Genomic DNA, 27,166 nt, shown 5'->3' on the forward strand with positions numbered 1-27,166 from the left:
ATGTCCAGGTCGACCCTTCAGAGACCTAAATTTTCTCAGTGTTGTTGAAATTTATCAAATGTTAAAACTTTTTGAATTTCCCATTATTTTGGGACGTTAGCACCCACCTCTATCTTTTAAAAGACTTTCATCAGTTCCAGATTTTATGCATGTTTGAATTTGAACTATTTAGGTTAAGCATGATATTTTAAGCGTACTTACAGTAATATAATTAATTAATCCTTGTGTTTTGCTCTTTCGGCGCACTTCGGTTGCACTTCGTTCAAAATTATTCAAAGAACATAACTAAACGAATACATAGACTAGGAGAATAATAACTAGAGACCGGAACCGGAAATACCGTGAAATGTCTGTCCGGCGCGGCGATGGGCCTAAAAGGTCTACTGCGTTTAGCCATTAACTACACAAAAAATTAAGTCAATATTAATATTGAGCGACCTTTCCACTAGGTACTACATAGGTCAAAGGTGCTATTTGCTATGTAATATATACGTGATTTATTTTATTTTAAATTTAAAACATTTCGATGAGCCGCAGTTGGTATGATAATAATATAGTATGGTTAAAGATATAGATAAAGCCATTATTATTCCTCTTCACAAGGGTGGTGAAAAATCTGATGCCTGTAACTATAGACCTATTGCCTTACTACCCGTACTCTCCAAAATTATTGAGAGACTCATTAAAACTCGACTTATGTCCTTTATCGTTGATAACAACATTTTATCAGAAAATCAGTTCGGCTTTTTAACTAATAAATGTACCACTGATGCCATGTGTCTGTACTACATGAAGTTTACCAAGCACTAAACAATAATATTTACACTGAAAATGTTTTCTGTGACTATGCCAAAGCTTTTGATTGTGTAAATCACGACATCTTGATTAAAAAACTAAATTTCTATGGAATTCGAGGTATTTCTTTGAATTGGTTGCAATCCTATTTGAGTAATAGGAAACAACTAGTTAGAGCAAATGATACTGACTCTAGTCTCAAAAACATTGTATGTGGAATACCACAAGGTTCAGTATTGGGTCCTCTTCTGTTCCTTATCTTTATAAATGACATCACTAACTTAAAAATCAATGGGAACATTTTTCTTTTTGCTGATGATACCAGTATCATTTGGAGCAACTCAACTATTGCATCTCTTCATGAAACTATAACTTCGGATCTACTGCAACATAGATAAAACAGTAGCATTATCCTATAAAGGAGCTCTTCAACTTTTGTCTCTTAATAACAGCTAGATCAGTACCGTTGATTCTGTAAAATTTCTTGGTATTTGTTAGACAGCAACCTCAAATGGTCCCTTCATATCGATTCGTTAAGTAAGAAACTCGCCTCATCTTGCTATGCAATAAGATCTGTCTCAAGGTTACTCAATTTAGCATCTTCTAAAATAACATATTTTTCGTTGTTCGAGTCTCATCTTCGATATGGTCTTCCTTTTTGGGATTCTAGTACAGCTGCTCAATTTGATGTTATTTTTAAATTGCAAAAAAGAGCAATAAGATATCTGTTTGGTCTCAAAAGATCTACACATTGCATAAGTTACTTCAGAGATCACGGAATTTTAACACTTCCATCTTTATATATTCTAGAAACGGTTTGTTTAATTCGTAAACACCTTCATGTCTTTCCAGAAAGGCCCAATCATCTTTACTCCACCAGAAATTCAATCTTTGATATTTATTTACCGATCCCATCCAAAAGAAATCTATATTATATTCCGCAAAAAAACTTACAACCATCTCCCGTTACAACTTAAATCTGCAACATCTTTCCCAAAGTTCCGTAAAATGACAAAAGCCTATCTAAAAGACCATATTGTTCAATGGAAGAATTTCTTAATGAATACCTAACTAAGAAAATTGGGTTTCATACGCAGTAGCTTAAACTTGCCAGTTCCTAATGTTATATTTTATTTGTTGTAAGTATGTTCAATTTATATAAATTCTGCAATAAATTGTTTTTGTCTTTGCTTTTATAGCTTATATACTGTATATTGACGATTTATCTCATTTTAGTAAATTATTGTAGTTGTTATTTGTTATTGATATTATTTTTCTTTTGACTGTATGTACGCTTTGTCCATAAAATTGTAAAAAATTTCAGTGACAATAAAGCGTATTTCTATTCTATTCCATAAAAAATACCGAAACTTTCATTAGTAAGACGAATAGTACAAATTTACCAACTTTTATATTTCAATATTGTTATTTTCTTATTGTTGGTTTTTATTCTATACATTAAACGTATGGCAGATTATAGAAAAATCCAGATAATTCAATATTGGAATATAATCTGCACTTCATAGTGGCTGTATACTAAGCCCAATTATGGTGAATGAATAATGCGGAAAGCTACTGAGGACTGGAACGGTGGCGTCACTATCGGCGGGAAGATTTTCAACTTGAGATATAAAGATGATACAATTTTCCTCACTAGTCCCGAGGTTGAACTGATTCACCTGCTACAATGGAATGAAGAAATAAGCTTGACGATGGGTCTTGAAATAAAACGAGAATCATGATAATTGACAGATCTAACAACAATCAAAATCATGTAACAATGATAGACAATATCACTGTTGTAGATAAATGTGTGTATCTGGGCTCTTTAATAACTAACAAGGAGAGCTGTACTGAAGAAATAAAGCGCCGGTTAGCAATTGCAAAAAGCTCTATCGACACAAAAATGAGATTGGTACGAAGTCTAGTTTTTCCAATTTTCACTTATGCATCACAATGTTGGACCCTTATGGTGAAAATCAAAGGATTATAGATGTATTTGAGATGTACTGCTGGAGACGAATGCTAAGAATACCATGGGTGGCCCGAAAACAAATGAAACTGTACTGAACCGGCTAATTATAAAGAAAATACCAAGACTACAAATATCAAAACAAATAATAGGCTATTTTGGACATATACCTACTTCGAAGAAATGGTCCTTAAAAACTTACCATCTAGGGAAAGGTAGAAGGCAAAAAAATCCAGGGAATGGCAGAAGATAAAAAAAATGGAGGATCAATGAAAAAATTAGATAATAGCTTCATGATATCACGATACCTGCATCAGGTTAACGACTAAAAAGAGGAAGAAGAATTCTATAACGTACTATGAATACACCCTTTATCATCCCTAATATAAAATTTTTGTTTAAAATTTTTTTAACTAGTCTTCCTTTTTGTCTTTTATCACCTTTGTAGATTTTCACTAATAATTGACAGTTATGTACACTGTGAGAAATATTTGATTTTCTCGATTCCTCAATTTTATTACTGGCATTTATCTCCATGAATAACTGTCATTTCGTAAATGTTTCCTTTTATTATTTGGTATTCTTGTAGCTTTACGAGTACCTACTAGTGATGTAACGAATATTCGTATTCGCATTCGCGAATATTCGCATATTTTTGCATATTCGCATTCGTATTCGTTTCGAGAAATTTGTGCCAATGTTTTGCGAATATAAAATATCAGAAAAAAATAATTTGAAGATAATATTAGGTTGACAAAATCAAAATCTGTTAATTTCTTATCTTCTTTATATTAAGAAATGGCAACTTTACCTTGTACAATCACATTATCAGCCTTCACTTTATTTTATTATTTGGTATTATGTACTAAAGCTTAAGATTCAGATTGATTTACACTAAATATCAATTAACTTTTCATTATAAATTTAGAAAACATGTCAAAAATAGACACAAATTAATAAACCAGAATATTCGCATTCGCATCCGCATTCGCGAATGTCGGTAGCAGATATTCGCATATGTTCAAAAAATGACATTCGTTACATCACTAGTATTGTCGAAGCGAAGATCGGTGGAATATGCGCATTTTATCAATGAAATTCGATATTTTTAAGATATTCCAGAAGCCGCTAGACATAAAATGTTTTAACGACCTATTCATCATTCAGAATTACTCAAGGGATATTAGTACAGTTAAAATAATTAAGACGATAACCGGATAACATTGATTTAATGAGTAAAATTTAGTTTTTTTTACTTTAATGACAAAAAAAGCAAGCCCATTAGCAGAACCCAATTAAAAATTATTTTGCACATCATATTTGAAACATTATTTGGTTGAAAAATCTCATTTTTGTTGGCAAAAAAATATATTAATTTGTTTGGACTAAATTACAGTTGTGCTTATCTTAAAAAGGATATGTTACTATCAACATTCGCACAGTGTTGCCAAGCTGAATTTTGTTATTTTGGGTGTAAATTTTTTCCACGGATCTCCGAGGGTACAATACCTACTTATTATGAAACTTCGCTTAAACCTTCAATTTCTATTAAAGTTTTTGTTTGATCGAAAAGGACGCTTGAAGAGGTGTTTTCACTAGTTTGTTCCAATCTACGTTTTATACTATCGATTGTTTTAAATTGAACTGTCTTATATTAGCAGTATATTATACCTATTATCCCTATTATCTATGAATATTTCAAGGTTCTTTCAGGACTATTTAAATATATTATTAGCTTTTACGGTAATTGGAACAAAAAGAAACAAATGTCACATTATATACGTAAATCTATCTAAGGTTCAAAGTTTCAAACTATGTTATGCAACAAATATTTTTTTAAATATGCATTATGTACACCTTTGTAGCATGTTTATACAATTGAGTCAATAAATAATAAAATACCTCATGTACATCGCAACCAGTAAAAATAAATATTTTTTTAACAGTAATTTCTAATTGGAATTTTAGTAACCTGGAAAGAGACATCAACAACACACCAAGTAAAGATATTAAGGTCAATATAGGTGTTGACAATAATCTAAGAATTCTTTATGGTGGACAGCCTTTAATGGTGTGAATGAACAATAGACAAAGTAAATAAAACATTTAAAAATAATTTTCAGATCTAGGAAGGAATAGATAATATAGATATGAATGAGAAAACAGCCTGAAATATGAGATAGGATAAAAACCTATAGATAAAAGTAATGCAACACTGATAACCTATCATTATTTTAATAGCCATGAAGTCGGGACATACACCAGATCATTTGGCAATAAATTTTGATCAAACTCTGTTGATTTTATCAAACAAAGATAAAATTATAAGGCTTTAGATTTTCGTTTTTCAGTCTTCCTTAATAGATTAAAAATATTCCGAAAATTTGGTGATTAGGAACTGTTTGACTACATTTTTATGTTTGAGCAATAGCAAAATAGGAATACTTGATTTTCTTGGTTATAAACACAAATAATATTCCACATTTGTAGATTTTGAAAAATACACACCCACGAAAAATACACAATAATTATTGAAACACGCACATAGGAAAATTTGAGAAAAGTCACTAGATTATAATACAGGTACACACCATCTTCTCGTCAACTTCAAAGCCGCCTATGACTTTGTTAAAAGAACTGCAATACAATGCAATGGTAGACTTTGGAATCCCACCTAAGTTAGTTAAATTGACAACACTATAACAATGCAAAACGTAAGCCCGTGCGATCAAGGACAAAAGTCTACATTCTTTAATATTAATAATGGTTTAAGACAGGGAGACGCGCTAGAGTGTCTCCTCTTTAATATTGCCTTGGAAAAGGCAGTCAGGCAGATAAATATTACATTGAATGGAACCATATTTAATAAATCGACAAAAATTCTCGCATTTGCTGAAAACATCGCCACAGCGGGTAGAAGTATGAGGGACGTAGTGTAGTGTTTTACAAAGTTTACAAACGTGGAAAGTGAACTAAGACTTGTAAACGAGGAAAAAACCAAATATATGTTGGTTGCTAAAAACCCTTAAAATGTTTAAACAGAGAATCCAAATTAAAAACTATACCTCTGAGCAAGTCAAAGAATTCACATATCTTGCATCGTTAGTAAATAAAACAAACACCACGAGCGACTATGTAAAAAGTCCTACAGCAATAGCGAACAGAGAGTTCTCCATGGTTTTCCAAAACATCTGAGCAATAAAAAACTAACATTTACAAAACCTTAATAAGACTGGTTTTGATAAAATATATCCGGCTGAAACAAGAACTTTATCCCAAAACGACAACAGACTACTTGGTATTTTTAAGAGAAAAATATTTCGAAAGTTTTTTGGGGTCGTAAATGAAAACGGTCTATGACTTCGAAGATATAACTTTAAATTATACCAGCTACACACAGATCCAGATATTGTGAAAGTTATTAAGGTACAGAAATTAAGATGGACTGGATAGATTTCTAGGATGAGATGGCATAGGAATTACATACTATTCTAAAGTATAAAAACTAAAAAAAATCTTTTTTAAAAAGAAAATTTTTGGGGATTGCTTGTCTTTGTTCTTTTCCCTTTCTATGAATTGTGGCAGGAATTTCTTATAGCAGACCTCTTCTAAATACATATTTATTTTCTAGTTTAATTTTGTTTCCGCTCGAAACAGTTTTGTCCATTTTCTCAATATTTTTATTAAAGAAAAATAGATATAAGCAACAAATGCTTTTATGAAAACAATGGAAATGACAAACAAATAAAAAAATGATGATAACATTAAAAACCAAAATATTAAATATTGCACTTACTCAGCATCCATAGATTCTGTATGTTCTGTTTTCATCTATATCAATATAACTTTTGTTTGCTAAATTGAAAGCAGAAGAACGTATTCGAAAATCTCTAAGTACCAGAAACACTAAGGATCGAACCTCACTAAGCGAGCTGTTGCTACATAATAGTTTGTTGTTCAAAAATTCCAGTTAATTTTTATTCAATCATTTGTCACTCGGCTGTTAGCTGATTATTAATCTGATGTCCGCTTATCAATTAGGATTGTTTTATCAAATCAAAAATCCGCTTAGTTACGATGATTAACTTAGCTGGTCACTTTTATAATAGATCTAAGATCGTGTGATATTACATGCTTTGACCTCATGGTCGAAAGTGAAATCAATTGTATTATTTTGTCCTACTTAGATAATAAGGTGGCTGTTTTATTTACATAAAACATTTTTCTCCCCCAACTTTTTTTCGGATTGTAGTCTAAGAGCTAGTGAACCCTCCGACTAACGGTCTTCCTGTAAGGCTGGAAATTTGTATAGTGATAATTCATAGCACACCAAGGCTAAAAACCATGACCTAGCAGGCATCAGCCCTGCACCTGTATCTACCAGGTGAATCGAAAAATGCATAGTTTAGGGGTAAAATAAACTTTCTCCTGTAAAGTTTAAATTTAAGTATGTGTTTGAGTAAGTCATTTAGAAGAAATGTGTATAATGACAGGCGATTCTGAAGAGCATAAGACCTTGCCAGGCGAGGGGAAAGATTAGGGGTTTTAACTAAAATTATTTTTTTTGCATCGAAGTTTTTTTAGGTTTTTTGAATCATTCCAAACAGAAAAGGTCTTCAGTGATTTTTCTCTTAGGTTAATAATTTTTGTTATATAAGCGATTAAAATTTTTGAAAATTGCGAAATCGGCCATTTTTAACCCTAAATCGGAAATTTAACTAAAAATTTCAATGTTGCCAAGGTAGGTAGATATTCTTTAAACGTGGATTGATGAAATTTCGAAGAGTTTTTTGCAATACAATATCGAAAACCCCTTTGTTTTTTAATTGCTAATCAAGCGGGCGCGACACTGTAGTATAAATGAGGACGTTTGAGTTTCCATAAATTATTATATCGAGAATGGGCAACTTTGAAGAGAAATCGTCAGAAAGGTCGATTTTTATTCTTAAATTAGGACTTTTTGGCATATATAATACTAGTGACGTCATCCAGCTGGGCGTGATGACTTAATCGATAATTTTTTTAAATGAGAGTAGGGGTTGTGTTATAGCTCATTTGAAAGGTTATTTAATTTTCTATTCAGTAATATAAACATTAACATAATTATTTATGCACGGTGTACAAAAAAAAAATTTTTATTAAAATAATTTAGACAAAAAGAAGAAAACATTATTTTTTAAACCCTGTATAAATAATTATGTTAAGGTTTATATTACTGAATAGAGAATTAAAGAACCTTTCAAATGAGCTATCACCCAACCCCTACTCTCATTTAAAAAAATCATCGATTACGTCATCACGCCCAGATGGATGACGTCACTAGTATTATATGTACGCCAAAAAGTCCTAATTTAAAAATAAAAATCGACCTGTCTGAGGATTTCTCTTCAAATTTGCCCATTCTCGAGATAATGAATTTATGCAAACTCAAACGTCCTCATTTATACTACAGTGTCGCGCTCGCTTGATTATCAATTAAAAACAAAGGGGTTTTCGATATTGTATTGCAAAAAACTCTTCGAGATTTCATCAATCAGTGTTTAAAGAATATCTACCTACCTTGGCAACATTGAAATTTTTAGTTAAATGTCCGATTTAGGGTTAAAAATGGCCGATTTCGTAATTTTCAAAATTTTTAATCGCTTATATAACAAAAACTATTAACCTAAGAGAAAAGTCACTAAAGACCTTTTCTGTTTGGAATGATTCAAAAAACCTAAAAAAACTTTGTGTTCGATACAAAAAAAAAATTAGGAAAAACCTCTAATCTTTCCCCTCGCCTGGCGGCCTTATGCTCTTCAGAATCGCCTGTCATTGTACACATTTGTTCTAAATGACTTACTCAAACACATACTTAAATTTAAACTTTACAGGAGAAAGTTTATTTTTCCCCTAAACTATGCACTTTTCGATTCACCTGGTAGATACACGTGCAGGGCTAATGCCTGCCAGGTCATGGTTTTTAGCCTTGGTGTGCTATGAATTATCACTATACAAATTTCTAGCCTTACAGGAAGACCGTTAGTCGGAGGGTTCACTAGCTCTTAGACTATTGGTTCGGGTCTTTGAACCATGAAACACATATCCACTATTGATTCCATATCGAGATTCTGCTACATTTCTCAACTTTTCGTTGTCTTTATTGCCTTAATTTCTACATAAACTGTATTTTTTTCTGGATTTAAATTTACATGTTTATACACTCACCGGCAGAGAAAACGGGCACCCCAAAAAATGGGTAATTTTAATGTCTTGTATTTCCTAAACCTGATGTCCGATTTAAGTAATTTTTTTAATATGTTATAGCCTTATTCTTTATCAATATCGCTGTAATAATATTGTTGCTAGACAGGTACATTGTCATTGTATACAGGGTGTACGAATCAAACTGTGTTTTTTTCTCAAACTTTGGAACACCCTGTGAAATGTTCTAGCTTTTATAAAATACTGAAATTATAACCAAACTATAGCCTCAGGTTTTCTTAACATTCTGTTTTTTGATTCATTCGCTTATGTTGGATAATAAAAAAGTTAAGCACTTTAACAACTACCCCTGTTTTTCGTTAATACAGGGTGTTTTTAAATAAGTACGGCAAACTTTAAGGGGTAATTCTGCATGATAAAATAATGACAGTTTGCTTTATAAACGTATGCCCGCAAATGCTTCGTTTCCGAGATAGGGGGTGTTGAAATTGTTCTTACAAACTGACGATTTATTTATTTCTCTAAAACGGTTTGTGATATGCAAATGAAATTTGGTAGATTTTAAGAGGTAGTTATTGCGCATTTTTTGGCATACAATTAAGAATTTTATATTCACCATTGGCGTGCATACGGGTATAAATATTTTAGATATATCCCGTATGCACGCCAATGGTGAATATAAAATTCTCAATTGTATGCCAAAAAATGCGCAATAACTAGCTCTTAAAATCTACCAAATTTCATTTGCATATCACAAACCGTTTTAGAGCAATAAATAAATCGTCAGTTTGTAAGAACAATTTCAACACCCCCTATCTCAGAAACGAAGTATTTGCGGGCATAAGTTTATAAAGCAAACTGTCATTATTTTATCATGCAGAATTACCCCTTAAAGCTTGCCGTACTTATTGAAAAACACCCTGTATTGACGAAAAACAGGGGTAGTTCTTAAAGTGCCTAACTTTTATTATCCAACATAAGTGAATGAATAAAAAAACAGAATGTTAAGAAAATCTGTGGCTATAGTTGGGTTTTAATTTTAGTATTTTATAAAAGCTAGAACATTCCACAGGGTGTTCCAAAGTTTGAGAAAAAAACACAGTTTGATTCGTACACCCTGTATACAATGAAAATGTACCTGTCTAGCAACAATACTATTACAGCGATATTGATAAAGAATAAGGCTATAACATATTAGAAAAATTACTTAAATCGGACATCAGGTTTAGGAAATACAAGACATTAAAAATGACCCATTTTTTGGGGTGCCCGTTTTCTCTGCCGGTGAGTGTAGTTCACGTTTCTAGATGTTTTTTTTTCGTTCTTACTAGTATCTCCACATCACCCGCGTACGCTATGCACTGTTCCTTGCTGTTGAATATAGTCCTGTTTTTGCCCATATTTGATGTTCTTACGATTTGTTCTAATTCTAGCATATACTAGGTTTAATAAATTCGTTGATAGCGCACCCCCTTGTTTTAAACCTCTATTCACTGTGTACTGCCTGCTTTCTTTCATTGTTACCCCATTTCTCGTATTCCTAAGCGTCATTCTTACTAGCCTTATAATATTTTCTGGTATTTTTAATGTTTCATGGTCTCATCTGGCATCCTTCGGTTTCTGGAGTCGTATGTCTGTAGTCGTCTGTTTAAAGTCAATAAATAAAATATATCTATAGTCCTAAGATTTGTTCGTAGCTGTTATTTTAAAATTAATTTTAACATACTTATTTAACTAGTAGTTGCTCTTCCTGGTCTAAACCCTCCCTGATCTTGTCCGAAAACTTTGTTTTCATGTTTTATTAATTTTCCTATTATTTTTTTAAATAAGTATTTTATAGACTAGGTACTTCTAATACTTCTTCTATACCTCAATAGTTTTCGCGCCCCGTTTTATCGCCTTTTTTGCGATAAACAAATAAAAGCGCCAGTCTATTGTTTCGGCATTAGTTTCTTTTGTTAAACTGTTAATATCAAGCGGAATATTCTTTCTTTCAGCCTTTCGCCGTCTTCCTTAAAAATCTCAGCTGGAGTACCGCTTTCTCTTACCCTTTTGTTATTTTTTAGATTTCTTACTATTTCTTCAACTTCATTCAAAGTTGGTTCCTCGCACGTCCCTTCTTCATCTTCTTATCAATTCTCATTTCTCTTTGCTTGCTTTGGTTTGGAGAAGAGTCCAAAGAAGAAATTGTTGAAGCAGTAAGGCAAGACTTGTCAGAAATAGGCGTGAGACGTTGAGAAATCGTGTATTTAATATCTCAAGTTGGGATATTTCGATATGTTCAAAATCCGCATATACGACACATTAAATGTACATTTTAAAATGTCTTTTGTTTACTGTCTTTATGATGGTCTATGTGACTGTTGTATAAAGAACGACTTCTTTTAGAAAGCGCGTAGTGCTATTTACCACTTATATTAATACCGAGATATGTGTAAAAATGTATAGGTAGTGAATATTTAGCAAATTTTTGTTCAAAAAAGGCAAAAAAATATATTTTTTAATGCGACAACTTCCTGACTTACAATTTTGACGTACACATAGTACACATCAGTGTAAAAAGTTCATATTATGTATGTATTATGTAAAAATAAAACCTTCAAAACTAAAAATGTGGCAATAAAACAATTATTTCTAGGAAAAAAAATACCTGGAAGTGCAAAATGCTAACACCAATAATGTTTATTTTTTGATTATCCAAAATAATTCTTTGATGCCTCGACCTTCTGTAAACAAAGTGCGAATAAGGAAATTTAATACTCTATTGTGTAGTGTGAGTCATTTCAGAGGAAAATTTAAAATATTTAATAACTGCTGATTTCTTCGTAGACTATAATATTATTGTTCATATATGCATTACATATTAATAAGGATAGATAAAATTACTGAGCAATTGAATTCTTTAATAATTGAATAAAGAACAATATCAAATCAAGTATGTATTAGGAGTGATTGGTCATTTCCGAGGAAAATTTAACAATAATTTTTGATTAAGTTTAACAGTTTATAACTTTATTATTTTTACTCCGATTTTTAAGATTCTTGCACCAGTTTGTAGGTACATGTATTGATATCGTTTATTTATTATTCCGGTGACAAAAAAAAATTGCGTAGATGACATTATACGAGGCTGAATAGAAGCGTTGTATTTTCTCCTAACTACTCTGGAAAAAATTCTGTGGAAAAATTGAAGAGCTGATTTTGTTTCATATTCCTTTCGTATTATCCCGGAGGCATCACTAGGATTTTTTTTTGCATTGTCCGAATATCTCTTTTCTTGTAAGAGCTGCACAATTTTTTGTAAATAAAAACACTAATTGACTCGTAAACATAAATATTTTAAATAGAGGTTGGCTTGATAAGATTATAATGGCCCGCATGCGGGCAGATTGCAATTGCGCGCAGCGGTCAGGGTTCTCAACAGGGTGTCTAAGCCAATGGTGCAATTGCGCGCACGTCTTTAAAAAGGTATGCTGTGATTGCGCGCAAAGTCGTAAATTATAGTAAACGGAAGTTTTATTTACTTCTTATTCATTTTGAACGGAAATTTTGCTAATTTTAAAAAATTAAGATAATAACAAGTGAATACTACACTGAAATAATTGTGATAAAAGAACTAAATAGTGTTTCTTTTATAATTAATATTTATTGTATTAAATAATGTACATATGTAGACATTTAATTTGAACATGCCTTATAACATATAGTTTTAACAAATTCTATTCTGGATATTTCTTTATTTTTAAATTTCTCTATCAAAGTTACATATTTTAATGTTCTTTCATAATTAATATTTTTAATTTTTTTTTTGTAAATGTAAGCTATTTAATTGCACATAATTAATTAAAAAATTAATGTATTATATATATTATATTATACAGTACAATTTTCAAAGGAGGAAGACCTAACCCTTCGGTCCAAACCTAACTTTCGGGTATTAGAGCTGCTGATATATACCGCTGCGCGCAATCACAATATACCGTTTTGTTTACCTGCCTTAATCCTTCCGTTGCGCGCAATCACAGCAACCCTCTTAAAGGTAAATTTCAGTACCCCAGGAGGTATTTGACCGCTGCGCGCAATCACAACCCACCCCGCATGCAGCCCAGATCTCAATCCAATCCAGCATTTATGGGATGAATTAAAAAGCTATTCGCCGTCATCCTAGGCCTCCAAAAAAATTGGTACAGTTATGGACCTGGTAGAGGAATATCGGGCTATTTCCCAGACAAGGATAACACATCTTATTTATTCGATGCCAAATAGATTGCGAGCAGTCGTTGCTGCAAGAGGTGGACATACCCGCTATTGAATTGTTTTGTTGTGATGTTAATTTTAATGCGTTTGATATTTTTAATTAAATAAACCTTCAAAGCAGTGTTTTTATTTAGAGCTTTTACAAGAAAAGAGAATTCGGATAATTCAAAAAACAAAATCTTAGGGATGCCTTTGACATAATACGAAGACAGTATGAAACAAAATTAGCCCTTCAATTTTTCTACAGATTTTTTTTTAATGTTCAAAGCTTCCATTCACCCCCGTATAATGCCATCGATCTAAGCAAAAATTTTTGTTACCGGAATAATAACAAATAATATATTAATACATTTACTTACAAACTGATGCAAGAATCTTGAAAATCGGAGTACAAATAATAAAGTTATAAATTGTCAAACTTAATAAAAAAATGTTAGTGGCTGAATTTTGTACCGGTGAGTGTATTTAATAATAAATTGCTGATGTCCTTGTGGTCTATACTGTTCACATACATTACATATATTAATAACAAAAGATAAAACTACTGACTTCTTTAATTGAATATCAAAAAAAGCATAATATATTATTCGTGATTGACGATTGCTTTTAACAAAAACATACAAAAATTATACAGAATTCAGTGATATTGTAATTAAACAAACATGAAAAAAGTGGTTGTACATAACAATTGCACCTGTTCAACAAATTACAACTATATGTTACAATTGTTACAACACCGCAAATTGCTACAATCTACGTTAGAGCAATTATCAATAAAAATAACTCTGTTTGGACAAAGGAAATCAATCTAAACAATGTAAAAAATCAATGACACGCACATAATAACCATCATGTGACGTAAATATAGACTACAAGTACAACATAAATCTAGTTCGAAAAAAATCACTTTGAATGAAGTCCGAACAGTTTGGGGCGAATCACGTGTTTTCTCAAAAAATAACTCCCAAAAATGTTTTACCAATAATTTGCTTTTAATGCGTCAAAGAAAAGTCCAAGAAGCTTCAAGAAGGCAAATATTTCTAATCTATCCATTTCACTCAGAAGTTAAGATTTCATAGCACCTCCAAGTTCCATTGAAAAGTTACATTTAGGGTTGCGTTTTTAGAGGAAGCAATTATATTTTTTTATGTGTAGGGGTTATTATACATATAATTATATGTTCAATTTTGTGGAGTCGCCACGCTTGTTCCCCGATCGCCAACTTGCAAAAAGGGAGTAAAGGGAGTAAAAAACTAGCAACTCTAGAGAACTTCTTTTGGGCGTTATAACTTTTTTCTGGTCACTTTACAATAGAAATTATATCAGAGCAATCTTATAGAAAGTTTTTTAACGAATAATTTTCATTCAAATTTGTTTAATTTTATTAATTTAGCTGGGTTTTGCAGCGCTCCGAAGTTGATAGGGTTCTTTAATACGAATGTGACTATATCGGAGAATTCTTAAAATCCCGTGGACTAACCGGGTCACAAATGAGGAGGTCCTTAGAAGAATGGGGAAGAACCGAGAAGTACTAACCACCATCAAATCTCGAAGTTGGAATACTTTGGACACATTATGCGAAATGAATCCAGATAAGCCCTCCTACAAGCCATCCTGCAAGGAAAAATATTTGGAAAGCTAGGTCCAGGAAGACGAAGAACATCCTGGTTAAAGAACCTCAGAACCTGGTTCAACACAACATCTGTGCAGCTTTTCCGCGTTGCTGCAGATAAAGTGAAGATTGCCATAATGATCGCCAACATTAGTCACGGATTGGCATATCAAGAAGAAAAATACGAATACTAGCGAGAATGCGATAAAAACGGACCATGAGGCTTAGTTTTCCGTTATATATTTTTGTATTCATATAATGTATCATTTTATGAACATTCTTATGTTTTTACCAATGTATTGTCTTATTAGGCAAGGTTTACCCCCATAGAAGATAAGCCGACTATTTTTTTTGCATTTTTACTGCAACAAACCTTTTTTATTCGATTCTACATATATTTGAAACATTTGGGTCTATGTTTTCAGCCAGATAGAAACAATCCACCCTTGTCGAAATATTCCTACTTGTACTTGAGGCTTAAAAATTATTAAGCTTTTTGTAGAATTACAATTCATTTAGTGGTTTTGTAGAAAGAAAATCCCAAAAATCACTAATTAAGGCATTTTTTTTAACAACAAATTGCAAATCACTCGAAAAGGAAGGATGGTCGAAAAATTTCCCACTAGAGACAAAGTAGATATTTATTTCGATGATAGCTTAAAAAAGTTTTATTTGAAGCGATTCGAGAAATTTTTTTTACAAGTTATTTGTTAATGACAATTTCCGGCCCACTTGAGAAAATAAAAAAAAAATTGAAATTCGAAAAATATTTAGAATCGAATAAAAAAAGTTTGGCGCAGTAAAAATCTAAAAAAATTTAATCGGTATATTCAAATATATATAATTATTATAATTAATATAATTGAAAAGAAAAAAATCTAGTGGGTATAACATTGAATATGGACAAAATACCAAGTTTTAGCATTAAATAAGAATAAGTGAATGAATTTTTTGGATATATGAATAAATAATTAGAATAAACGGACAAAAATAAAATTATATTAACAGATAATAAAACAAAAAGAAGACACACACAATGCAAAAATTGAATTATTTAAAAGTCTATTTATTTTTTACGGGTAATTTTAATATTGATATTAAATTCCCAAGCATTTAAAAATCAAATTATGACATTACTCACCTAGCAGACATGAGTGTTTCCAAAGCTAATACACTTTTAAATGAAATATGAATACACCAACTTATCTCATCAATTAAAACTATAAAACTATGTGAAACAATAACAACAATACCTAAGGAGGTTGCGAAGCAACTAAACTGGCAAGTGACAAGAAAGAACGCGAACTATTTATGTAATTATCCCCTCCATATCGGATCCCATGACGTACTATAGACGAGTATTAGTAAACAAATTAAAAAGGACAATTTTCAACCAAATTTACGTAAAACCAATAAAATATCTAATAAGAATAAAGCAAGTATGGCGGAAGAAGCAATATTTGAGAAAATACCCTCTATTGGGCATCCTTCGAATAATATATCGTCGGTCTAATAAGCAAATTGCCTAAGTCCATTTTTTGCGTAAATTGAGACATACAAAGGCCAATGACTAAGATGGCTAGAACATAATATGATAGCACTAATGACAATCGCCTTATAAACAATGTCCAGATGGCAGAAATTTTGCAAGACGGTCTAGAAAAAGGTGTAAAGATGCAGTCAGAGAGAATCTAGAGAAAATGGGAGGGAGGCAATAGGAAATAGTGGTACAGGAACAACCATAATGGAAGGAAATAGTAAACGCGACAGACTCACGAAAAGTTGTAACTCCAATGATGATGGTGAATACCGCCTACTGTTTTTGCTTTTTGTATGTCTGTTTAACGTGATCTGAGAGTTTTCCACGAGAACTGCCAATATACCTCCATTTCTTTAAATTTTCCTTCCCAGCTCTTGTTGTTTACTTCCTTTATTTCCTTTTTCACATCATATATGTTAGTTCACTGTACAGTTTTCTGTCCTCGGATCTTTTGTTGATAACCATTTTAAAATTTCGAGTTAATTAGAATATGAATTAAGGAAATGGAAAGTTCCACTTTGATACTAGTCAACAAGTTGTCTAATTTTCTATTTTTACATAATATACGTTCGAGTTAACGGTTCTGTTACTTGTCAACATTTTCTGCACCATTCAACGTCTGCCGTATAAGAATAACTAGTTGCCATAGCAGTTTTCATTCTCTATTATTGAGAAATCTCAGCTCAATAACAATAGAATGCATCTTCCAAAACATACAGAAAAATCGTATTTCCATAAACCAATCCTTTAAAAGTCTATAGTATAAGAATATAGTCAATTATTTCCTAAGGAATATGGACATATCGGGATATTGATAAACTGGATACAACTTATCTAGCAATAATAGCCACGAAAGGAAAATAATGGCGAAAGAAGTTGGTAAAGATCGCAAACCAGACAGTCTTGTCACCAACTGCAGAAAAAGGAGGCATTCAATTCATGAAAAAGAGCACTGAAATACAGTGAGAAATCGCGTATATTTGCTTTGCATCGGTGGCTAACCAAATACTTTGTTTTGAACCATTTTACCCTTACCAAAAACTTTGCATTGCACCGTTTTACCCATACCAAAAACTTTGTGTTGTTCCGCTTTTGTTTGGAAGTGGTCTATTATTTGGGACTCCTTTGACCCTTGAATAGATACAACAGATACCTAACCAGTCAACCCTATTTGTGTAGCAAGGGAAAAAATAGAATTTTCCTTGGCACTTCTGCTTAGAAACTTATGATTCCTATTGCTAAATACACTTCTCAAGGAAATTAACTCACACCTTAAAAAATGGTCATTTTTAATGTCTCGAATTTCCTAGACCTGTTGTCCGATTTAAGTGATTGTTTTAACATGTTATCTATCGCCTTATTCTTTAACAATATCGCTGTAATAATATTGTTGCTCGACAGGTAAATTGTCATTGTATACCGGGTGTACCAATCAAACTGTGCTTTTTTCTCAAAGTTCGCGTCACCCTGTGGAATATTTTAGCATTTACAAAATACTAAAATTAAAACCCAATTATAGCCGCATGTTTTCTCAACACTGTTTTTTGATCTATTCGCTTATGTTGGATAATAAAAAAGTTAGGTACTTTAACAACTAGACTTGTTTTTCATTAACGCAATGTGTTGTTAAATAAATATGGCAAACTGCAAGGGTTAATTCTGTATGAAAAAATAATGACAGTGCTTTATACACGTATGTCCGCAAATGTTTCCAAGATAGGGGGGTGTTGAAATTTTTCTTACAAACTGATGATTTATTTATTGCTCTAAAACCGGTTCAGATATGCAAATGAAATTTGGTGGGTTTTAAAAGGTAGTTATTGTGAATTTTTTGACATATAATTAAAAATTGTATGTGTACCATTGGCGCACATGAGGGTCATATTACCCGTATGGGCGCCAATGGTGAATATTAAATTCCTAATTGTATATAAAAAATCCGCAATAACTTCATCTTAAAACCCACCAAATTTCATTTGCGTATCTTAACCGTTACAGCAATAAATAAATCGTCAGTCTGTACGAAAAATTTCATCACCCTTATCTCGAAAACGAAGCATTTGCGGACATACGTTTATAAAGCAAACTGTCATTATTTTTTTATGCAGAATTACCCTTTCAAGCTTCGCCATACTTATTTAAAAACAGCCTATATTGACGAAAAACAAGTCTAGTTGTCAGAGTACCTAACTTTTTTATTATCCAACATAAGCTAATGAATCAAAAACAGAATGTAAAAAAAAACAGAATGTATAGTTGGGTTTTTTATTTCAGTATTTTATAAATCCTAGAATAATCCGCAGGATCACGCGAACTTTGAGAAAAATCACAGTTTGATTGGTACACCCGGTATGCAATGACAATTTACCTGTCTACACTAGGTTCGCTTTCAAGATGCAGTAGAAATAAACAAACCAAGACACGTTAAATGCTACTAGGAGCATTCCCGAATCATAATTTACAATGTATAAACTTTGGAAATCATGATTTGGGATTTACAATGTATATACATTGTAAATTATGATTCGGTTGTGCTCCTAGTGGCATTTAACGTGTCTTGATTTGTTTATTTCTACTGCATCTTGAAAGCTAACCTAGTGTAGCGACAATATTATTACAGCGAAATTCGAGACATTAAAAATTATTAATTTTTAAAGTGATGCGTTCATTTCTTGGAGAAATGTAGTGGTGTAAATAAATAAATGGTGCAATGTAGAAAAATGGTATACAAATTAAGTAAATCAGACAGAGAAGGGAAATATGGAATAAAAAGTACCATATTGGTACAAATTCAGAATGTTTTGTTATGATTTAAGGCCAATTTAAATAAATTATATTATCTATGCGAGATTTTGATTCTACACGGTAATATAATTTACATAATAATATGTGATAGCAACATTGGCATATTTGCAACGTTTTAGCATTGTTTAAAAAAGAATGGTTTTAGATAAAAATGTAGCTAAATATATAAATTACTTAAAAATAAAGATGGAATAAATTATGGTATATGTACCTACATTACAAATCTAGTAAGGGGGCCCCCTTTTGGTTGGCCGTGCATAGATTTTAACGACGAAAATAAAAATATGTATTTTAAAAGTCAATCCCAACGAAATATTTTCAAATGACACAATTTTAAAAATACCTTACAGGGGCACGCTAGACCTCAATATAAAGTTTTAATTTTTCACTGGGAAAATTAGCCTTTTCGACTAAAATGCAATTGGACCATAACAGGGGTCCCTGAGGCCTGAGCTAAGCTGGGGCCCCCGAGACCTTAATATAAAAATTTTAATTATTACTTAGGAAATTATTTATTTCGGCGTAATAAAACCGTTTATTTTCTTATTTCATCACTAGTATTTGCCTTGTTTGTCTCTCTTTTGTTGTCTTTCTGTTCATAATTTATTCTCTTCTTGTTGTGATTTCATCATTTGAAACAATTGTTCAAACCTTGCTGATTCTTGTTTGCTTCTAGTTTCCATCTTTATTCACATAGTTATAACATAACACTTCTAAACATAATGAATAAAGCTTCAAAATGTAATAAGTGGTTATAGGGTGCATGTTAAACTATGTTTTACTTTGTGTCGCAAAATATTTCAAACTAATAAAATTAAAATGGTAAAATAAAATTACAATTAATAATAGAAATCTTTTGTTAACAACATATTTGTAAAAAGGCAAATTGCCTTTTTGTCTGACACTGTAGGTTTGTCATTTTATACTGCCTACAGGCAATATAGCGCGATTACAAACCTACATTGTAGCCGAACAATGTAATTAACATTATACATAGTATATTTTTTTATGAACATAGAAAAGATGTTATATTGATGGTACTCGCAAAATTATTCAGCTTAAAATAGGGTGATTTCAATATTTTTTTGTTGGTCAACTAAAATAGCAATATGTAGGCAAGTACAAGAAACTTCAGTCATGGAATGCATATTAAAATGCGTTATCAAGGGGATAAATATCAAACATTTTTCCGGACCCCCCCCCTTCCGCTGGGGGGTAAACCCACCAGACCACCGGTAGAGGGCGCCCAGACCACGTTTGCTCCGGGGCCCCCAACATCGTACTTACGGCCCTGCATATTAGATCGGTTTTATGGGAATTTTTCAAATGTATCAAACGGAAAATTTAAACTGCTTTTCCAAACAGTGTTGCGTGAATGCGAAATGGTTGTATTTTCCTACTACTGTCTTTCCTTTTATGTTATTTACCTTCAACGGTTGCCTGTATTGTCTGTTTAAAAAAAAGTCGCTATGAAGGGTCCCTTAGCGTGAAGCCTGTATTCCTGTTTATTCCTTTTTGTACAGTCATCAATAGTGTTTTCAATGGGAAGGTTAAGAAATCGAGCGAATGAACGAAATGGAAACTTACCGGTATAAATTATATATTACTATTTTATTAGATATACACACAGAAAAGGATACATGGATTGACTATCTAAAAAAGCTCTATGCAGAGGAAGAACAAATGATGCTAGAACCGGAAACACCAGAAATTACCACAAATGAAGATGTTAATATAAGTGCACAGGAAGTACGAAAAACACTCGAAAAGCTGAAGAACAGAAAAGCTGCAGGTAAGGATGGAATACCAAACGAATTACTGAAATATTGTGGAGCAGCAATGACAGAACAATTAACAACATTAATTAACAAAATCATAAAACACAATAAAATACCGGAAGAATGGAGAACGAGCGAATTAATTCTACTATTCAAAAAAGGAGATAAAAAGCAGCCAGAGAACTACAGAGGTATCAACTTGTTAAATACTACCCTAAAACTTACAACTAAAATCTTACAAGACGTAATGAATCAGAGGATAAGTTTAGCAGATGAACAACAGGGTTTTCGTACTGGAAGATCGTGTACAGATGCAATATTCGTCATAAAGCAAATTACTGAGAAATCACTAGAGTATAATAGACCAGCATTTCTGTCTGATTGACTTAAAGAAAGCATTTGACAGAGTAAGACTCAAAGATGTAATCCATCTTCTGTATAATAGAGAAATCCCTCTAGATATCATAAAAACTATTGAGAACATCTACCAAAACAACAAAATGGAAGTCAGAATAGATGGACAACTTACAGAACCTATAGATATAGGCAGCGGAATAAGACAGGGAGACTCATTGAGTCCTATGCTTTTCAATTTAATCATGGATGAAATCATCAAAAACGTCAACAAAGGAAGAGGATATAGAATGGGAAACAAAGAAGTAAAAATACTCTGCTACGCAGACGACGCAATATTGATAGCCCAAGATGAAGATAGTCTGCAAAGATTAGTCCACAGATTTAACATAAGAGCAAAAGAATTCAATATGACAATTTCATCTCAGAAAACCAAAACAATAGTAATCGGTAAAAAACCAATCAGATGCAAAATAGAAATTGATGGTATCAGTATTGAACAAGTAATGGAAGTAAAATACCTTGGAATTACATTGTCAAGTTACGGAGACCTAGACAAAAAAGTGAGAAATCAAGTACAAAAAGCAAATAGATTGGCAGGATGCCTTAATAACATTATATGGCGAAACCGACATATTAACATTAAGATGAAGTCAAGAATTTATAAAGCCAGTGTAAGACCAATAATGACATATGCATCAGAAACAAGACCCGATACAGCCACAACACAAAGACTACTGGAAACGGCAGAGATGAGAGTACTGAGAAGAATTACAGGAAATACACTGAGAGATCGAAAGAGGAAAGAAGATATTAGAAGACAATGTAACATGTAACGTACAGTGTATAAACGAATGGACACTAAATAGAAAAAAAGAATGGAACAACCACATAACCAGAATGGGGGAGACATCTGTGGTCAAAATAGCACGAGATGAATCACCAATCGGTAGAAGAAGTAGTATCGGCCGACCGCGCAAAAGATGGAGTAACAACCTTCCATAGAGGTATCAATCCGCCAATGAACAAGCAGAATTGCTTATAAAGAGGAAGAAGAAGAAGAAGACTATTTTATTATATGCTATTGTAAAAGGTGATTTTTGTAATAATCATTTAATTAATTGGCTGGCTAAACAGGTCTTAAACCTAAGGCAAAAAAATAAAAAAGAAAGAAATTGTGTTTTAAAAAAACATGTTTAATTCTCCATAAACAAATTATTGGAGACTCCAATACCTATTATAAAAGGCGTAATAAAAATACGATGAAGCCAAAATATCTCATGTAGGTATTTTTTAATAGTTTTTATTAGACAATTATTAAGAAGAATTTTTATGATCAAATTAATTCCGAAAAAAATTAAATTGTTTACCCAAATTATCACTTTTACATAATTTTAATAAGGAAACGCGTAATTATTTCCAATATCTCGTCATTCTATCAACAAAAACAAAAGTAAGAATTACAGATGAAATTCCAGTCATAACTTACGTCATCTCTCCAGGGCTACATGACATTGACCTAAACTTTAAAGTCACTGTTTGTTTACTAATGTTAATTGTTTCATTTCAGAATGTAGCCGAAGAGAAAGTTGCAAAATTCGATTCTTGTCCATGAATGTATAAAAAAAATAACCGCTTTCAGATAGGTACTTAATATTTAGGGCTTGTGATTTTACTTTCGTGAAATGAGCTATCGACAGTACGAGCAACAAAATATTTTTAAATGTTTTAAAATGCTCCGTCTTAATACACTTCTCCAAGAAATTAAGGCACCACCTTAAAAATTGGTCATTTTTAATGTCTCGAATTTCCTAAGCCTGTTGTCCTTTAAGTGATTTTTTAACATGTTATAGCCTTATTATTTAACAATATAGCTGTACCAATCAAACTGTGATTTTTTTTAAAGTTCGCGTGACCCTGAGGAATATTCTAGCATTTATAAAATACTAAAATTAAAACCCAACTACAGTTAAATGATTTCTTAAAATTCTGTTTTTTTATTTATTCGCTTATGTTGGATAATAAAAAAGTTGGGTACTTTATTAGCTAACCTTGTTTTTCATCAATACAGGGTGTTTTTAAATAAGTATGGCAAACTTTAAGGGATAATTCTACATGAAAATAATGACAGTTTGTTCCGAGATAGGGGGTGTTAAAAGTTTTCTTACAAACTGACGATTTATTTATTGCTCTAAAACCGGTTAATATATGCAAATGAAATTTGGTGGGTTTTAAGAGGTAATTATTGTGCATTTTTTGACATACAATTAAGAATTTTACGTTCACCATTGGCGCACATAAAAGTCATATTATCCGTATGCGCCGACAAGGTAGCTTTGCACCGATCTATTTAATGAATAAAAATTTTTGGATATGTAATTTAGCATGTTAACAATTACAAAAAACAAGGGTTGCCTGATCAAATTTTGTTCTAATATAATTAATTAATAATTAAAACTGACTTTTTTTATGAATTTAAAAAAAAAAATTCGACCCAGATATTATATCAGATTTTTGGGATCATTCTAAACAAAAAAGGTCTTTTGTAATTTTTCTCTGAGTTGATCGTTTTCGAGTTATAAACAATTTAAAACTAAAAAAGAAAAAGATGACAATTTCAAGGCTTAAAAACACAAGTTAAAAATATCATTTTTGTAATCATCAAGTACATAAATTCAAGCTCAAACCTTTTTCTATCAGGCCTAGATAAGAATTTTAGCCCTGTTTTATTCTAAATCATATTTTTTAAATTGATAATGAGGAAGGTTTCTTATGGGGAGACGGGCATTAACAACTAAAAAACAATGTTTCATAATGAAATAAGTCCAAAAGACTTACCAAGAACAAGAACTGATAGAAAAAGCTTTGAACTTGAATTTAGGTACTTCGTAATTTCAAAAATGATATTTTATACTTATGTTTTTGAGCCTTGAAAATCTTCATTTTTCGTTCTTTTTTCAGTTTTAAATTGTTTATAACTAATAGAAAACGATCAACTTTAGAGAAAAATTACAAAAGACCTATTTTGTTTAGAATGATCTAAAAATCTGAAATAATATCTGCCGCGTCTAATTATTTTTTTAAATTTATAAAAAAAATGTCCTTGTTTAATTATTATTAATTAATTATAGTTAGAACAAGATTAAATCGGGCAACCCTCGTTTTTTGTAATTGTTAACATGCTAAATTACATATCCAATAATTTTTATACATTAAACAAATCGGTGCAAATCGACCTTATATCGTATCTTAGACTACATATTAGTAAGACGGTTGGTTTCTCAGACTGTAGGGCAATCAAAGGCGGATTTGAAATTTGCCGCCCTGGGCTATCCTCCACAATTTGCCCCCCCCCCCAAAATTTGCTGCCTCCTGAATTCTGCCGCCATGGGCTATGATAGCCCATATTTCAGCCCATATGTAAATCCAGCCCTGAGAGCAATGGTGGAGCTTGAATTGAAAAAAAAAATACAATCGTCTACTTTCATTTCAACGTCCTTTCTCTACGTAAATAGTGCAGAAGATGGTCTTTTGCAAGGTTAAACTGTACATGCATTGTCGGTATAAAAGGTTATTCCTAACATCGTCTAATAGGTTCCAGTAAATTTGCATCTACAGACTCTACAGTTCACCTAATTCGCCATCCAAAAAGATGTTTCCTCTAACTTCTCGTTGCTTCATATAGAGGTCGCGTTTTGGGCCATGTGGACCATGTAAAATATATTTATATCAAAACATAGACAAAAGCAGTTTAAATTATGAGCAATAAGTTCTTTTTCCAGAAATTATAGATAGAGTTACACTCAGAATGTTTACCCGAGTAAACAAAAAAACATTAAAACATTCATAGAAGCCGATATTAATGAAAATCATGTAAGACAGTATACAAACATAATAAGTATCAAGCAATGTATTAATTTGTCACATATGTTTCGTTAACATTTTCGTATATAAACATGCAACTAGTTTCGTTAAACGTAATTTAAAAGATAAAAAATTACCCGGGCCTTTCAGAATAAAGATCCACCTACTAATAGTACAGCCAAGTAGAAGAGTTTCAAAAGAAAAATGAATTGAAACTATTTAAAAAATTTAAAACGTAAGTGCCTGAAAGAATCTCAAAGTAGAAGACATAAGACTAAGGATCTTTTCAAACTACAGCCACAAACGTCCAAAGGACTAAAGCTTATATAACAGTTGAGAAATTATCACCAAAGTAGGGAAAATATCCCTTACATAATATGGCGTAGATATATAGACAAAGTTACCAGCAGTGTATGCACGAAGTTATCTCTTTGGCGGTTTATAGCGAAATTGCATCAAAAATTAAAATAGCTGTGATGATTGCCAACCTCCGTAGCGGAGATGGCACCTGAAGAAGAAGAAGAAGAAGAAGAACGAAAAGGAGATCAACGAGTTGTTGTTTTTCAATGTGTAGTGAAACCACCAAACAATCAAAAGAATGTCATTTCGTTTTACTCCAAAAACAAGGCGGTAATTTCAAAACCGTTACCATACCGCTTAATACGAGTTGACACGATTAATGAAGTATGCAAGGCTTTTGCATATATCTATCATTAAATTAGATATCAACTTAACAGTAAGTAGTCCCATCACAGTGTCATTATCTGGTACTACTCAAATTACATTTTTTTCGACGCTCCAATTTCGTGTTTTCCATTTTTGTTTTCTGGCAACTTAACGCCTTTCGGTAAGAATTAACCATTAACCAATAAACTCCCATCTACTGCCGCACTTACACTACTCATTCATCGGCCGGCCCGAGCTACTGGGTACATATTTTAATTTAAGTTGCAGGTCCACCTTGAATAATTTTAAAACTATGTTAAGCCTTTTGTTTTTCTGAGTGCTTCAGCCATCTCATTTTACGCCAATGCGTAAGTAGTAAAATGCTGCTAATGAAGTAAAAAACACCTTTTTAAGACACAACAACAGTATTTCAAAATAAAGCTTTTCTGGCCCATTCTCTTTTATTGTCTTAAACTTGCTTTGTTAAGACTATTCAATGGTTTGTTGAATGGGTCGATAATAATTTAAATGATTATTCCTTACTGTCCATTCAAGTACCCCGCTTGTGTTTACAGAATATTGTTAATAAAGAACGTTTAAAAAATACACATACAGTAAGTACCATATGCTTTATTTCACAAGAAAGTCGATTTTTAATTGAAATAAATATTAAGGTATTATGTATTCTAAGAAAAATCATTATTGCAGATAATTGAGATACTATTACCACCGGCTGTTGGAAATAGAAATTGTCAATAAAAGTTATTAGATGATTATGTTCTCTAGTTAGCGTCAAAACACAATGTCAGATAAAATGAAATAGAGCCGCGAGGTTTATAATGTACACTGATGGCAAACAAATGCAACACTTTGTATACGGTTATTTATTTGGATCAAAAGAATTTCTTTGTAAGTCTTATCTAAAAATTTACAGTGTGGAAGGCACTTATGGAATAAAATTATTTCTGTCCTTGTTAAAAAAAAAATATAAAAAACGCTGAGACCCGTCAATTTTTGAATTAAAATGTGCACTGTTTAAACATAAATTTAAATATACAGCGTGATCCTTGCAAGTCTAGCAGAGTCCATATGCTCTATTTTTTCAAAGTGGATACACTGTATATTCTTATATTTTTAAAAGCTGCTGAACAACCTGATTTTAACGAACTATATCATGTAAGCTGTATTATGAATAATACAGTGTGGAATTTTGAAATTAACAAGTATGGAAACCACTTAAGGAATAAAATTGTTTGTGTCCTTATTTTAAAAAATTATAAAAAATACTGGGACACGTCAACATTTAAATTTAAATGGGC

General features: G+C 31.9%; 1 protein-coding gene across 4 annotated transcripts in view; it reads right to left on the reverse strand.

The window, feature by feature from the left end:
• LOC114336926 (mid1-interacting protein 1-like) overlaps positions 1 to 27,166 on the reverse strand; it is a 108,321-nt gene that overhangs the window by 14,696 nt on the left and 66,459 nt on the right. The window contains exon 1 of one of the 4 annotated variants that reach the window (XM_028287316.2): positions 15,982 to 16,117. The exons of 2 other annotated variants lie outside the window; for them this stretch is intronic. In XM_028287316.2, coding sequence (XP_028143117.1) covers positions 15,982 to 15,992 — 11 coding nt within the window. In that variant the 5' untranslated portion in view covers positions 15,993 to 16,117. Of the gene's footprint in view, positions 1 to 6,563; positions 6,723 to 15,981; positions 16,118 to 27,166 lie in introns of those variants that run through there. One more of the 4 variants, XM_028287315.2, reaches the window with a different exon arrangement.

Source organism: Diabrotica virgifera, chromosome 10, assembly GCF_917563875.1.
Source record: "Diabrotica virgifera virgifera chromosome 10, PGI_DIABVI_V3a".
NCBI lineage: Eukaryota > Metazoa > Arthropoda > Insecta > Coleoptera > Chrysomelidae > Diabrotica > Diabrotica virgifera.